At 37.4% G+C, this 15,067-nt stretch overlaps 1 protein-coding gene and 1 pseudogene across 1 annotated transcript in view; both read right to left on the bottom strand.

Annotated features, from left to right (window-relative positions):
- Positions 1 to 15,067, bottom strand: part of LOC103587716 (ryanodine receptor 2-like) — a gene marked incomplete at its 5' end in the record, with an annotated part of 226,133 nt that overhangs the window by 45,814 nt on the left and 165,252 nt on the right. The window contains 4 exons of the mRNA XM_008569236.1: positions 2,179 to 2,282; positions 10,803 to 10,907; positions 12,798 to 13,014; positions 14,713 to 14,913. Of these exons, the coding sequence (XP_008567458.1) occupies positions 2,179 to 2,282; positions 10,803 to 10,907; positions 12,798 to 13,014; positions 14,713 to 14,913 (627 nt within the window). The remainder of the gene's footprint in view (positions 1 to 2,178; positions 2,283 to 10,802; positions 10,908 to 12,797; positions 13,015 to 14,712; positions 14,914 to 15,067) is intronic.
- LOC103587715 lies at positions 7,301 to 9,132 on the bottom strand (annotated as a pseudogene).

Genomic DNA, 15,067 nt, shown 5'->3' with positions numbered 1-15,067 from the left:
GTTCTTCATCCTTCCCATATATATGGTAAAACAAAGGAAAACCTAGACTGTATATCTCTGTCAGACATATGGTGCTAAAGACTTTAAAAATATTCTATCATTTAGTTCCCACAATAATTCCATGAAGTAGATACGTTATAATCCCCATTTTACTGAGGAGAAGAAAACATAAGGTTCAGAGAATTTGAGTCACTCCAGCAAGATTCCCATGGTCAAGCAAGTCCCTGAACCCAGACTATTCACCTCCAGAGCCTGGGCTCTCACTAGCTCTGCCCAGGTGCCCACCAATGAAATAACTGAGTAAAGAAATTACTGTGCTTTCTCTAAATTACAGGCCTTGGGCACAGCGTGAATCTTGGAGAAGTAGGGGCTTTTCCCCCCCAATTTGGTTTTTAAACAAATAGGTGAATTAGCTATAAGAAAATCAATAAAGAGATGCTGCTCATGGAAAGGGTCATTAGCAATGACCACAAGGGAATTATACCATCATACATGCAGTATTGATGTTTAATCAAACCAGCCACAAGTACCTGTCAGGAACAAAATGGGATTATATATGTAGCAGTCAGAAGCTCAACATACTTAATGCAAATAAGGAGATTTCTATACTCCAGGATTCACTCTTTGCAATCGCTGGCTTGGCTGTCAACCACTAAAATGACAGGGGATATACTGCAAATCTGACTAAATTATGTTAGGTCATGACCTTTCATGTTTCATAAAATGTTATGTTGTAAAAAATGGAGGAATAATGCACTGCTGTGAATTACTGAGCTAAATGCACAAACCTCCTGTCATGACCACAAAGGAAGATCAGAGACACTGAATACAATACCCAGGTCATGACGAAGCAGTGTGCATTCCTTATTACAGGCAACCCTTGTCATTTTTTACCTTTAGTGGGTTCTCAATTTTACTTGATTTGTATATACTCCTTTTCCTTTTAAGTTACTAGTAGAATCTAAATTTAATCTGTGCCTAATTTATTTCCATCATAATTAATCTGCATCTTTAAAGATATGCCTGAGTCCAAATCCTAGAATGTGAAACAGTGTTAAGTTTTATGTTCCGAGTCCTTGGTAAAATGGCTTCAATGAAAATACCTCCTTATTCTTAACAAAGGTAGTGTTTCATACCTAATATAAAAAGATATGAGGATAAGTGACCTATTTGAACAAATTGGTTCTGTAGAACATCAATGATGGAAAAGGAACAAAATAAAAGTTACAAGCATTTCAAAAATATTTTCTGAACTTTTCTATATTAAAATTTTAAATTATATTTCTTCCTTTATTCTATCCCAGCCCCACTCTTCCATCTGTAAAAATAATTGGCAAATTCAAGAGATCGGCAAAAAGTCACTGAAAAGCAAATTTGCCTGTACAAGTTGATATAAAATACTCTATAGTAGCTTTTCTCAAAGTGTGTTGCTCAGATAAATGGTCCTCAGAGGTACTCCCTGAAAAGAGGGTTCTATAGTTAAATAAATTTAGAAAACACCATAGGCTCTATCACATTTTGGATATTCACAGTACACAGTAACATATTAAAAGTTCTGAAAATTCCATCAGTAAAAATAAAAATTGTTTAACACTCTTAATTCACCATCTTTTTAATGTATTAGATCAGTCCTTCTCAAACTATCTGTGGCGAAAGATTTATTTTCTTTTAATTTCCAGTCCATCGTGGTCTGATTCTCTGATAAAATACAATAAAATTGTTAGAGAAAAATAAAGTTAAAAATGCAGATATATAAAATATCAGCTTACATTTTTTTTTAATTATGGGATTTAATAGACAAAATTTCTCCCTTAGATTGTTATAAAAGTTTCTAAACATTTACTCTTAATATTTTTATTTATGTTGTCACAAACCAGTAGCAATTTGTGATGGCCTCATTCCTGGTCCAGGGTCCACACTCTAGATCACAGAACCCTCATATTCTGTAATATCATAAACACCTGCAAGACACCCTTTGGAAAATACTGATGTAGAACATAAAGACACAAAATAATAGGGCCAAGCATAATTCCCAACACATACTGATCCAGTCTGGCTGTGCATTATGAAAAGTTCCAGCTGGAATTAAAATATTCCATAGCTTACTTAGAGTATAACATCAGTACCTGGTTTCTTTGAGGTAAGGCAGACTGGAAAATAAAAAAAAGTTAAACTCACTTCAGGGTCTCAAGAGACATCTGTAAATTGTAATTGCGTTCCTGTTCAGGCAGCTTGGAGAACTCCACCAGGCACGGGTGTTGTCTCTTATTGTCATCTCTAACCTGAAATAGGACAGGAAACCACGATGTCAGACGTGAGCAATGGTAATCCAACTGTGCAGTGGCAAGTCATGACAGAAAGCAGGAAGGAGCACCCAGAGGGCCTCCCCAGCAAAGCTGCCTCTGGAATCTCCCAAGCCCAGTCACAGCTGAGGTCAGTGGAAGAGCTGGCATTCCCCACACTCCCTGTTCTCTGCTGCTGGGCACAGCTCATGCCTCAGCTACTGTGGGCCTCTGCCATGCACACTCCGATCCAACACTCCAACTCACTCACTCGCCTCCTGAATTTGCTTAAATCTCACTTTCTCAGTGAGCTTTACCCTGCCTACTTTCATAACATGGCAATCTGACCACCCACCCTACTCCCTGTCTTTTTTATTTTGGTCCATAATACTTACCACCTTCTAACAGACTAGATTTGTATTTATTGGGTTACTATCTGTCCGCATTAGAAGGTTAAAACCAAAGTAGCAAGGATTTTAGTTTCTTTTGTTCTTTGATGTATTCCAAACACCTAGAATGTGCCCAGCACATGACAGGCAGTCAACACGTTTCATAAATTGAAATGAATTCTGTGTAAGAAGGGTGTGGTGACAACTTAGTGTCAATTTGTAGTAAATTTTCTGGTTAGAGCCAAACTGATTACAGGCATCAATTAAGGACATGACTGACGATAGAAATTCTTTGAGGTGGTTTTGGCTGTTTATTTTATCCCGTATAAGTTACCTCTCGCTCTCACAAATCATTCCACTACTTTAACAAAATCAGTTAGCATAACAGAGGCATTTTTCACAGTAATCCTTGCAAATGCATATTAGCCATCACCTTAAACTAAATACAAGATTTTAGGAATGAATTAATGAGATGTTCTCAATCCTTGCATTAGTAATTAGGTTTTTATCTTCTTAGAGACCTAAATTACACAGGCATTACTGCCTTGGTGGAACCTAGATGACAGCCATATGCTATCAGGGAGCAAATTACTCCATGGGTATAATTATCAGGTTCTATAAATGCCACATAATAAGTATGCAAACAGGGGCGAAAAAATTTTTAAGAGTCTTCAGGAGTCACCAAGTTAGAAATAACGTCTTTATTCCTTTCTCCCTGGTGATCATTGCAAATGAACAAGACTTACATGGAAGCATATACTATACAAGGTAATTATGAATTTATGGAAAGATTCATATAATCTTTTAATTCTCGTTTTCCATGAACTTTTCCAAGTACCCTAGTATATACTTATTTAAATATGTAACTACGAAATCTAAACTTTAAATCGCTAAATTCTAAACATAAAAATAAAAACGAATGTGTCCAAGTCCTGTGATAATCTCCTCCCCTTTTAAGTAATCTCCTCTTTCCCTTTACCCTCTCCATCAAAGAAAAACTACCACCATCCTTTCAGGTGTCCAAGCTAAAACCAAAAATCTGTCCAGATTTCCTTCCCTCTCTTACCACATCCCGCACCTGAACTCTGACCCATCTCCTGTAACTGTGTCCCTCCATCTCCAGAGCCAAGCAAAGAGGTGTGACACTCATCCCCTCTCACCTGGCACACCTGCGCCCCTCCCTGCCCTTCCTCCTGCCTCAGGCTCACTGCTCTTTACACACTAACAGTACAGCTTCTTTCTAACGCACAGACTCAAGACAATCACCTTCCTCCTAAGCACTCTTCAGTGCTCTTTAGCCCCCTGCACAATAAAATTATATTCTGCCAAAAGCTCATTGTGACCTGCCTCCGGCCGGCTTACCTGGCCAGACTTCCCACCTCTATTTTGCACTTCAGCTTCTTCTTGTCCTCTGGCAATGTTGTGCTACTTTGCAAATGTCCTGTCCTTCCACCTCCTTGCTTTTACACGTGCCTAGAATATGGTTCTGCTCTCTGATTGCTAGCCAACTTGTAACCATCCCTCATGCCTCAGATGAAATGATTACCTCCTCCTGATTTCCCAGGAAGGACCTAAGTACTTTTTTGACTCTGTGATTGTTTGCATGTCTATAACTAAACTAAACAGGAAGCTCCTAAAAGGCAAACATAGTACCTTGAAGTCAAGGTCTTTCCAACTTTAGATCCTCAGTACCAAGCACAACCAGGCAGATAGTAAGCATACGATAAATGTTAAAGGGACAGATAAATGACAGAATGGATCTGCTTGATATTATTCCATAAAATAGAGCCTTGCATGATGCTCCTGTGAAATATATCCCAAAGAAACTATATCTTCTTCGCCAAAAAATAAAATTCACCGTGCTAGGCAACTATGTATAAATCACTCAAAAAATAAAATAAAATACACTGGAATACTTTGAAACCTTATTTAAAACGTTGACAAATTTATGGAATTAACCTAGTAACAGGCACATACCTTAGTCTAGAACAACAGAGATCATAAAATCAGGAATCAGAACCACTTAATTAAAGGGCGTGTTAGGGAAGGTCTTGTAAATGAAGCAGGCTGCAATACATAGATTAGATGAGAGCATGATGTGAAATCTCTTCATCTGTCACTTTGAGAATCTCCCAAATCGATAATCTGCTAATATGGTACCTGGAGCTGTGCCTGCCCAGAATGGGTCCTGAGGAAACTCCTGTTTCATGCCATCAGCAAATATTTATTGAGCACGTTCCCTGCACCAGGAAAAGTACAAGAAACCAAGGGCTCAGTCTCTCCCCAGGGGACACCTAAAGCCCAAGGTTGCTTCAGTCCACCTCAGATCAAGCATAGGGGAATCTTGAGGCAGCTGTGCGGAGAGGGCTGAGGCACTGTAAACGTAGCAGGGATAGTATTTATGGTACTGAACTGAACTGAATTTAACTGGAAGAATGGATAATAATGAGACCTTATATTTTCCTCCTCGGTTTTCAAATAAGAAACACAACTAAGGCTTCACTGCAAGAATTAATCATTTAGGTGATCTTCTGAGCTTTCAATAGGGATCATCATCATTGAGCAAAAACCCAGTAAGATAGTTGCTGTCACTACGTGGACCTTTTTTGGTTTTCTTTCTTTTTTTTTTTTTTTTTTTTTTTTTTTGCATGAACTCTTTTTTAATCTTCCGAGCCTGCAATCATTTTATCATTTTTCCCTTATCTTGAGACTTCTGGTGAATTTTGTCTGTAATTCCTCTGGTAACTGACTATGACACATACATAATATTTCTCCTCCTACTGACTTTAATTGATGGTTCAATCTTTTACTCAGCATTTATACATTTCCCCAGGTATTTTTTTCTCTTAATCAAACGCTCAATAAATCGTTTATTTGTAAAACAATAAATAATATATGTGTACTAAGCCTAAAAATTTAAGACAATCAAGAAAGGCTACATTAGTAATCCAAAGGACATATAATGAGTCCATTTGCATGAATCTGAATGTTATATAAACACCACAGTCATTGCATACATATATCCTGAATGTACACCACTTATAATCTCATTTATGCTACCAACTCTCCTCAGAAAGGATGAATTCTACTTAGTTCTAGTTGAAGTATTATAAATTCCAAGTTAATAAAGCTTTACTGTAGTTGAGGACCACCAAAGCTAAAGTGCTGATCCCTTCAGTTATTTGTTTCCTACTTAGATAAGTATACATGAGTAAGTCGTGTGTGTGGTTTCTGTGTCTGAAGTTTATACCAACAATGTACAGTTAGTAACTGACACACAAAGTTGCTGTGCAAAATTATCCCACCGTTCTTTTCTAAACTTAGTTCAGTTGATTTTAGTGTCCTCACCTGAGTACGTACACAGGAGAGAGAAAAATATTGATTCCTTAAATCAAGGTGGTTATTTTCACTATTTTGCTGAAGATTCATATTTAAATATAAACCAAGAAGTTAGTCTACACGGTCTGAGAGATGTTCTCATCCTGTCGTTCTTAAAGAAAAGTGATACATAACTGCTGGATAATGTAGGAAGAAGTTATAACCTTTCCAGCTAGTTTTATAATGAACAGTTGTGTGTGTCAAATTTCTAAATTAATCTTTCTGCATTCACTGGTTTTTAAAACTGACTTAAGCAAAGGTCTGAAACCTAGGCAACTAACAGGAAAGACGTAAACCAACCCAAGAAGATACGTTGAAGTGTCTTGGAATTGTTTTTCAACTTAGGGGAAACAATAGATTCCACTAAATCCTAAAACTAGGTGTGAAAACGGGCCTGGTGTACCAGGTTAGACTCCCAGGACAATTCCACATTTTACTAAGGAGCCTTAAAAAAGTTTTGTCTTATAGGTAAATGATGGCTATTCTCAACCAACAACATCATTATCACCTATTCCTTACTATACCACAGAGGCCAGGAAAAAAAAAAAAAGTATATTTTTACTTACATAGAACCAAATATGAGGGTACTTCAAAAAGTTTATGGAAAAATGAAATTAAAAGATAATATGAATCTCTCCCTGGATTTTTTCAAATACCCTTGTATGATTATCAATTTCTTTTTTTTATCTGGAAAGAATATTTTTAAGAGGCTCTGAAAGACTAAGGATTAGAAAGTTTAAGAGAATATGAAATATAAACAAAACAAAAAATGCATGGAAAGATCTCCATTATCTTTCAATTCTATTTTTCCATGAACTTTTTGAAGTGCCCTTCTGTTTATATTCTCTTTTATTGATTTTTTAATGCAATTTATGTTGCTAAACCTAGATATTTAATTTCAGTTCTTGGTTTCTTTTTATTAACTGGACTTGTTGATTTACTTAGAAATTAATTTGCCTTCGAAAAGTTTATTCACGTTCTGGTGAAATTAATTTGATATTTGCATGCTTTTGGAAGACTTTAGAGAGTTATTTCAAAAAATTTTAAAGATTATAAAAATATGCAAATTTTATTAAAGTTTACATCTCCAATTTTTATAAAAATTTGAAGCACTATTTTCTACAGAGTATTTTGTTATTCATTTTATTGTTTACGTATTTGTTATTTGAATAAATAAATCAGTATATCTTTGTTTTAAAAAAGAGTATATGAAATTTAAATATTAAGTCTTTCACATTTTCTTCTTACACAAGGATAAGTTACATTTAAATGTCCTACTTAAATTTTTTAAATAGGTTATACTTAAATATCCAATTTATATATTTTTTAAAAGATGCTTCTGATTTAAGTGGAAATTATTTAAAATATGAGGGATAGGAGTAAAGAATCAACTATATATCCAATTCAAATTAAATTAAAACTCAAATATGAAATATAAACTGAAGTGAAATTTTCCTAAAAGGAAGTAAATATTTACTATGCCCCCTCCCAAAGTAGAAAAATTACACTAAAGAGAAGGAATCTACATAGACTTTTCTTGCTTTGATACATGTAAATAAAAATAATTGTCAAGTCTAAATTTTTAGGGTTATATAATTAGAAATATATTTCTACCTTTAAGAACAGGTCAACTAGGAGAAATAAGTTAGCACAATCATTTGAATTGGTTGTGTACATACAGGGCAGGGCTTATTCCTTCTTTAGCTTCTTGGCACATGTAAAGCATGCCATAAGAGGATGGTTTTGCCACTTTTAGGCTGATCTTGGTAAATCACTCACGGTTCAATGGCATTAAGGGGGAAACTGGAGTCCACACTTCCTTCTCTGTCTTGTGTTTCTTCCCTCTCAAATTCTTTGACATCTTCTTGGCTGCTATAAATAACACTAGTAGAAGTTGATGGCTGAGAACAGTCCTCACTTTCTTGTGATTGGGAGCATTGCATGATTTTATCATTTTCCTCAACACACGACGCTCTGAAGTCATTCACTGTATTTTTTTTTTTTTTTTTACAGTCAGGAACATCCAAGCCCTCTTCAGCTTTTGTCGAATTTTCTAGTTTGCCTTTCTATGGGATTTCCCCTTTATCTTTCCATTCATCTTCCAGAAGCCAATTCTCAGAAAGACCCCAACATTTGTTACAATGCAGTAGAAATGGACGATTCATTTCATTGCATGACGTACACTCCCACTAGTCAGCTAAGGAAATTTCAGCATGTTCTTCAAATGAATCTGTATCACTCTTCCCTGCCTGATACACAGTAACTGGATATACCTCATCATCTTCATCTGAGAGTTCTTGTCCTTTTTTGTTAAGACTATAATATTCTGCACCAAGAGACTGAACTTCAAATTCTACACTAAACTGATATGAAACTGGATCCTCCCTCATCCAACCGATCACCTGAATATTCATTTACAGTATCAACATCTGGATTTGATGGAGTCCCTAACGATGTAAGTCTACTCCTTTTCACAACACACTTTACTTTCATCAAAGGAAAGGGAAATACTATCAGATCTGTGGCACTTTCTTTGTTGTCCACCAGACAACTCACTGAATTTTCTTCTGTCTCACTAACTGCTCCCCCTCTAGACGAGGCAGATGGTCTAGAAACCAAACTTGAAGATGAAGGTTTCTCTTCCTGTAGCTCTGGCACAGGGTCCTTTTGATCACTCCCATCTTCAAGGTGACACCTGCCTCATTCACAGATGTGCCTGAGTCTGATGGTTCCTGCTGACTGACTCCTATCAACTTTCTGCAGATCGTTGTACATATTTTCGCGCGCTCTTTCCCAGAGAAGCTCAGCACTCCACACAAACCTGCAAGAAGATCGTTTGAACAATATCCAACATGTTGCTGCTTTCCCTCATATAACTGCTTTGTCATAACATATTGGCCAAGATAAAACGCGACCTCTTTCACAGTGTAAGAGTCGTTCCTTGCACCAACAGGCTTGAACAAGTCCGCAAGCGATGGCTTTGGTCTAACCAGGGTCTCTTGCTCAGAAGCTGGGGTCTGTGAGGAGGTCACATCACTAGCAACTGACACAGATATGTGGGGACTGCACATTTGTCTGTTTCTCACCAGGGGACTTCGCGCTTGCAGTGGGGGTGTCCCTCGAGGCTCCCCAGTTCCCTTCACGACCGGACGCGCGGAATCCCGACGCCCTGGGCCTCGGCGACCATTCCACGCTCGGGGGTCCAGGCCACTGGACGCTCGAAAGCACCAGCCCCGAATGGAAGGAGGCTCACGGGGGGGTGAAAGCGGCAGGACCTCGGCCAGAGGAGTCAGGACCGGCCCTCGAACTGGACTTCTGGTGCCATGGTCCTTCCAGTCAGCCAGGGCCGCGCAGGCGCAAAGGAGCCGAGCTGCCGACTGCCCGCTATGTCCCACAGCGCGCGCGCGCCGGAAGCCTCCGCCCATCGGGAGTTTGCGCGTGCGCACGAAGCCGCGGCCCATCTCGGGTTTGCGCTTGCGCACCGGAAGCCGCAGCCCAGAGGGCATTTGCGCGTGCGCGCTGGGCAACCTGCAGCCGCCGCCAGATCCATTGCCTCAGTTGAATCAGTAGATTCAGCCCTCAAACTAAGTATTTTAAAAAGTGTTTGCGGATGTAACAAGTATCAGCCCTCAAACTAAGTATTTTAAAAAGTGTTTGCGGATGTAACAAGTATCTGACCATTATTTAGTTCATGAAAGCATCCCAGCTTCTGGCTAGGCTTCAGCAACTCTTTGAGTGAAAAGCAGTTGTAAACTAGAAGTTCGAAAGCCTGGATTCCTCTCCCAGAGCTGCTACATAATTACGTGACATCTGCCAAGGTATTTAGCAAATCCATGAGACTCCTCATCTATGTCATCGCCAGGAAAACCGAAATAATAACACATAACCCAGTGCGCTGTGATGGCAATTTAACCTAATGACCTGTATGTCAGAATGCAAAGCACTGAATAAATATGTATATCAACCCTACTGACTAGTGTGGGGTGTCACTTAGTGTCATTATGAACACTAATAATAAATGTCCTTTATTCAGAGCTCCATGCAATAAACTTGACCTGGGTGAATACACTAATTTCCATATTCAGTCAAGTATAAGAAAGTGTTACAGCCTTTGGGATACTTAGGATAATATTATAAAAATGAAGGTACTACAATGGTCCTGCTGCAAACAGGTATATGATACACTGAGATTACATAGGAAGTTGCTTGATTTTTCAAAAATCGGAATTTTACTGGGAAATTATAAAGATCTTTGGTAAATAATCATTTGGGAACAGATGCAGTTGTTATTTCTCAGCACGTCTTCTACCTCTGAAACCAACTGTGAACTTTTGCCCACAGGTCTCTTGCTGTTACACAGTGTTGGGACTAAGAGAAGAGAAACATGGAAAAGGTAAAAGTAAATGGACTTCTTTCTTTTCATTTTCAGTTTTCACTTGCAATTTCACTGAGATTTTTTTTTAATTGGCTTACAAATCAATGCCTATTGTCTCTATATATTAACATTGATTTGAAAATTTTCGGCCCAAAGACATAACTTTTCAACTGTCTAGGCAACCAAGCCATCCTTCAGTGACTCCACCAATAATGTCAGTCCATCTAATAAAGAAAAACTGCACAAAAACTAATGTGTAGGGGAAAAAAACCAATCTAATTGATTCATGCCACCCCATAGCACGACAGCATAGCAGAAAACATTGCGTTTTCAAAAAGATATATTAACAGAATCTGAAAAAACTTCAAAATTATGTACCGGACCATACTGCCAGCCAAGTTCAATTTTATTCATAACCCAGAGTTCATGTATATTCTCTGCCAGTTTTTCTCTTATCCTTTCCAGGTGAGGAGGCAACACGATCTAAATTTAAAAAAAGAAAAAGAAAAAGAAAACACACATGAGTAATGAAACAAACGCATCAAGACGCAGTGCCAATTGTCCTCACTGTGAATTGAACTAAATAAAACTCTCATAAAACATTATTATATAATAATATAACTAGTTTTTAAACCATCTATTTCATGACATTCTTTAGATAAATTGTGGGACCTTTTTTTTACAACTTAGGTTTCCAAGTAAATTTATGAACAAAGAAAATGGAGTGTTGGACAACTGGAAGATGTTTAATACATATTGGACAACTACCAAAGCATGCATTATTTAAAATGAGAAATCACCCTGAAGTTCTTACACCAGCCTGGCCAATATCCATAGGCCAGGTGAAAGCAATTCAGTGCTCAAGTTATAATCCACCAGCTTTTTGAGCTTGTAAATGTCCAATTGCAGTGACTTATGTTTTCCCTTAACTTTACTCTTACTTTTAGTTGTTTCCAAATAGAAGCCTCAGGGAATAAAATCTTTACATGTTCCCATTTGAAAGGAAGAAGTGTAATTACCTCATCATAAAGAACACAAACTGGTTTTCAAGGTGAGGGATTAGTTGTTTAGGTCTTGATAAGGCACTTCTGTGTGACCCTACAACTAGTCCCTCAACAAATAGAGCACGCAAATGCCTATGATGCCCATTGATGAGGTGGCATTTCCAAAAGAAGTAGGTGATCATGGTTTCCTCTCCTGGAAACAATAGTGGTTATCTAGGTCTCAGGTAATCCTCCACGTGCTACCACTGCATAACCTAGTTGTGTGTTTCTATCCTCCTAATTATGTTTTCTGCTAAACTTAGGTAGCACTATACATATTCTGCCCCCTGTCAGCAGTGGAAAACACAAAGTGAATTTCAGCCGTGAACAATGCTTGCATGTTTATTTTAACTACAAAATATAAAAAGCCAGCATGGAGAAACAAGAAATATGATTCAAGGAGCTAAGCTGGAGCTTCTGGGGCCTGGTATAAATTCAACTTCAGACTTTAGAAACAATGCCATTGATCTTTGGAAACTAGTAAACAAGCCTTGAATATGTAAGCAACCTCACTGAAATTATGTCACCATCAAAATAAAGCAATATTTAATTCATTGTCAATCTGAGGATACCATTACATGTATGAAACAGAAAAGCATGAATAATCACTAATGTTTCTTGGGTGCCCATTTGCCAAGTAATTTGTTATCTATTAACTATGTCAAACCTATTCTTAGCATCCCAGTCAAAAAGGTGAGTAACTTCCCCAAGGTCCCAGAATAGGCATTTGAGCCCAGGCATTGTGACTCTAGAGCCCGGGACCTCAATCTCTACCCAAGATAAAGGTTAGTTAACTATCTTCAAAATAATAAGTGTAAGTAGATGGCAGAATAAATTTAAAACTCCATGTCTACTGTATGTAAAAAAGTACACTCTAAAATTAGTATATATTACATCTATGTGGTATCACTTCAAGTGCAGTACACAACTCCAGACATAAAATCATCTTAATATTTTTACACCTTAAAATTGCTGGTATAATTTTTGCCACTAAGTTCCAACTGTGGCTATTATTGCCTAATTTTAAAATGTATAACATGCATTTTAGGACCTAAATAATAGTAACTGTTTTAATCAAACCTTAAAGACTACTCAGAATAGTGTTTATAAAACTTCAGACTGTGACCCATTAGTGCATTATGAAATCAATTTAATGTTTTTTTAAGTTTTCTTTAATTAAAAAAAAGAAAGAAAGAAATAGAAGAGAAAATAGGCAAGTGGCCATGGTATTCCTGTGAAATGCATTCCTGTGGGTTGCAGTCCAAGTTTGAAAGCCACTGCATAACAGAATGACAGCACAAATGGTGGTCATTAAAGTTGATCCTCATACCTGGCTGGTATCCACAGGGATCGGCGTGAAAGCGGCTTGTGTCAAGGAAACTGTGGGGCCCAGCAGGTCTCGCGTATAAGTCCTTTCTTGCTTGTACTCTCGGCTGTGCTCAACTTTCAACTTTTCTTTTGGCAGAACAGCTTCATAACAAGGAGCATACCCAGGTGGAGGAAGGAATTTGAATTCTCCATGTCGCCCCCCAAGCAGAAAGCGTACCCTAAAAAAGATGCACATCAGAGTCAATTATAGCTCGGGTGTACGTAACAGTTTTCTAATCAACAAAATATTAGGAAAAAAGTATCAGTACAAAATTAACTTTTTCAGAAGCCAAATTTCCCCCACTAAGTACCATCATAATGTCATCTCCTTAGAATCTAATAACCTCTAAATTATAAGAAGTAAAACATGAGGGTGTCATATGTGTCAAAAGAGAAAACCTGATTAAATTATGTTAATGGATCTGTGGAGACTTACCACTCACTGGAGAAATAACTAAAACATGCATCGTATTGCTACTTGAATGAAGTTCCTGTCCACAGTAGCAGGTCACTTAATGTCCCAAGGTGCCCAAGTAATCAACAGATAAAGAGAAAACATAGACTTAGTGTCTATATGCTTTAAATTACAAGGCTGGGCTAGATATGAGGAAAAAACAGTCATTTTCCAGTGCCCAGTTTCCTAATGAAATTCCTTGAAGGGAATTCAGATGTCACTTCCACCTGCTAAGAAAAGCAGGTAAACTAATTTCTTATTGTTTATCCATTTCAACAATAACAAAAAAAGAAATTACTGAAATCTTTAATACACCATACTCATAATAGTTGAAAATAATTTTATCTGAGTTCCATTAAACAACACTTTTGAAACAGTTAACCACCACCAATTTCTAGGAGCTATCAGCTTACAAAAATAAATTCAAATTTTTCATTTTCATGTAATTCTTTTTCTAATATGTATTTTTAATTCCTGAGCAAAAAAAAAAATAAAAAGCAAAGAATAAAAAGAAACAAAAACTTTAAAACAGTCCAGAAGTTTATCAGAAAAAACTTAATTTGGGTAAATACAGCAGAAAAGGTCATTGATACATGGATACTTAATATTTCATGATTATTCTGTCCTTTCTTCAATATGGTGCTTTTGTAACTAAATCCTGGGAAGAGAATTATAACTAAAGGAAAAACCAGAATAAATGAGTGGTCAGTAGAAACAGGGAAGCGCTCTTGTTAGGTTTATATGTATAAATAAATAGATGACAGAGTAGCCCCTTATTACAATTGATCACTATTTATTAAGGCTTTCTTTGTAGAACTCCAGAGAATTGTAATTTTAATTTATATTCCTCTGGTAATAGCAAAAAAGGAAAGAGAGGAATCTATCTTGATAGTCGATCATAGGCAGAGCATTTATAAGTGTAACAGATGGAGGGAAACGTTGAGAGGAACCATCTAGACCTCATCAATGAAAAGGACATTTAATTTCTGTAGAAATGAGGGGGGTTGCAGTGGGGTGGAGAACTACGGCAGAAAAAAAAAGAAAAATTATTGAAAATAAATATAAGAAAATAAGTGGTATTTTTTTAAACAATATTGCTCACTTCCCCTGATGAAATTAAAAAGATGAACCTAAGAAATGGACTTGAAATATTTCAGGACACTGGTTTGCAGGAGAGTTACTAGACTGACCACATCTAAATGGTAGACTCCGTGGGCAAAGCATTCAGCATCCTGAGATTCCCCTTTGGGCGAGCCTTACCTTTTCCTTCAAGGAACAGGCAAAATGCCCTGCGAACAGATGCCCAGGAGGGAGAAACAAAGGTTAGAGAAGCAGAGGCCAGGGGCGGAAGCAGTGCAGCATCGTCTGTGGACGTATGAGAAGTGAGAAGGGAAACAGACCAAAAGAACATAGACATACTAACTTTATTCCTGCAGAGAAACTAACAACTGGGAAGAAGAGGCCATCAATGTTGAAGTTCTCAAACATTCCTTGAACAGGTTGTCCATTAATTCGAAATGAGATGCTTGGGGCACTGAGATCTAAACAGCAACTGATGACATCATCAGTTCTCAACAGATGTTGGTTTGGTGAGCTTACAGTTCGAGCAATGCAACCTAGTGGGGGAAAAACATTAAAGGAAGGTAATGTATTTTTATGTCAGAGAACATCTTCAGAGCCCAAGTCAAAGATTTGAATAGGTAGTGATAAACCAATGCACAACTGTAGAATGGAATGAATCTTTTTTTTTTTTTTTTTTTTTTTTTTTTTTTTTGTGC

This window comes from Galeopterus variegatus, unplaced genomic scaffold (assembly GCF_000696425.1).
Source record: "Galeopterus variegatus unplaced genomic scaffold, G_variegatus-3.0.2 Scaffold482, whole genome shotgun sequence".
Lineage (NCBI taxonomy): Eukaryota > Metazoa > Chordata > Mammalia > Dermoptera > Cynocephalidae > Galeopterus > Galeopterus variegatus.
This window is presented reverse-complemented; position numbering and strand designations above follow the sequence as displayed.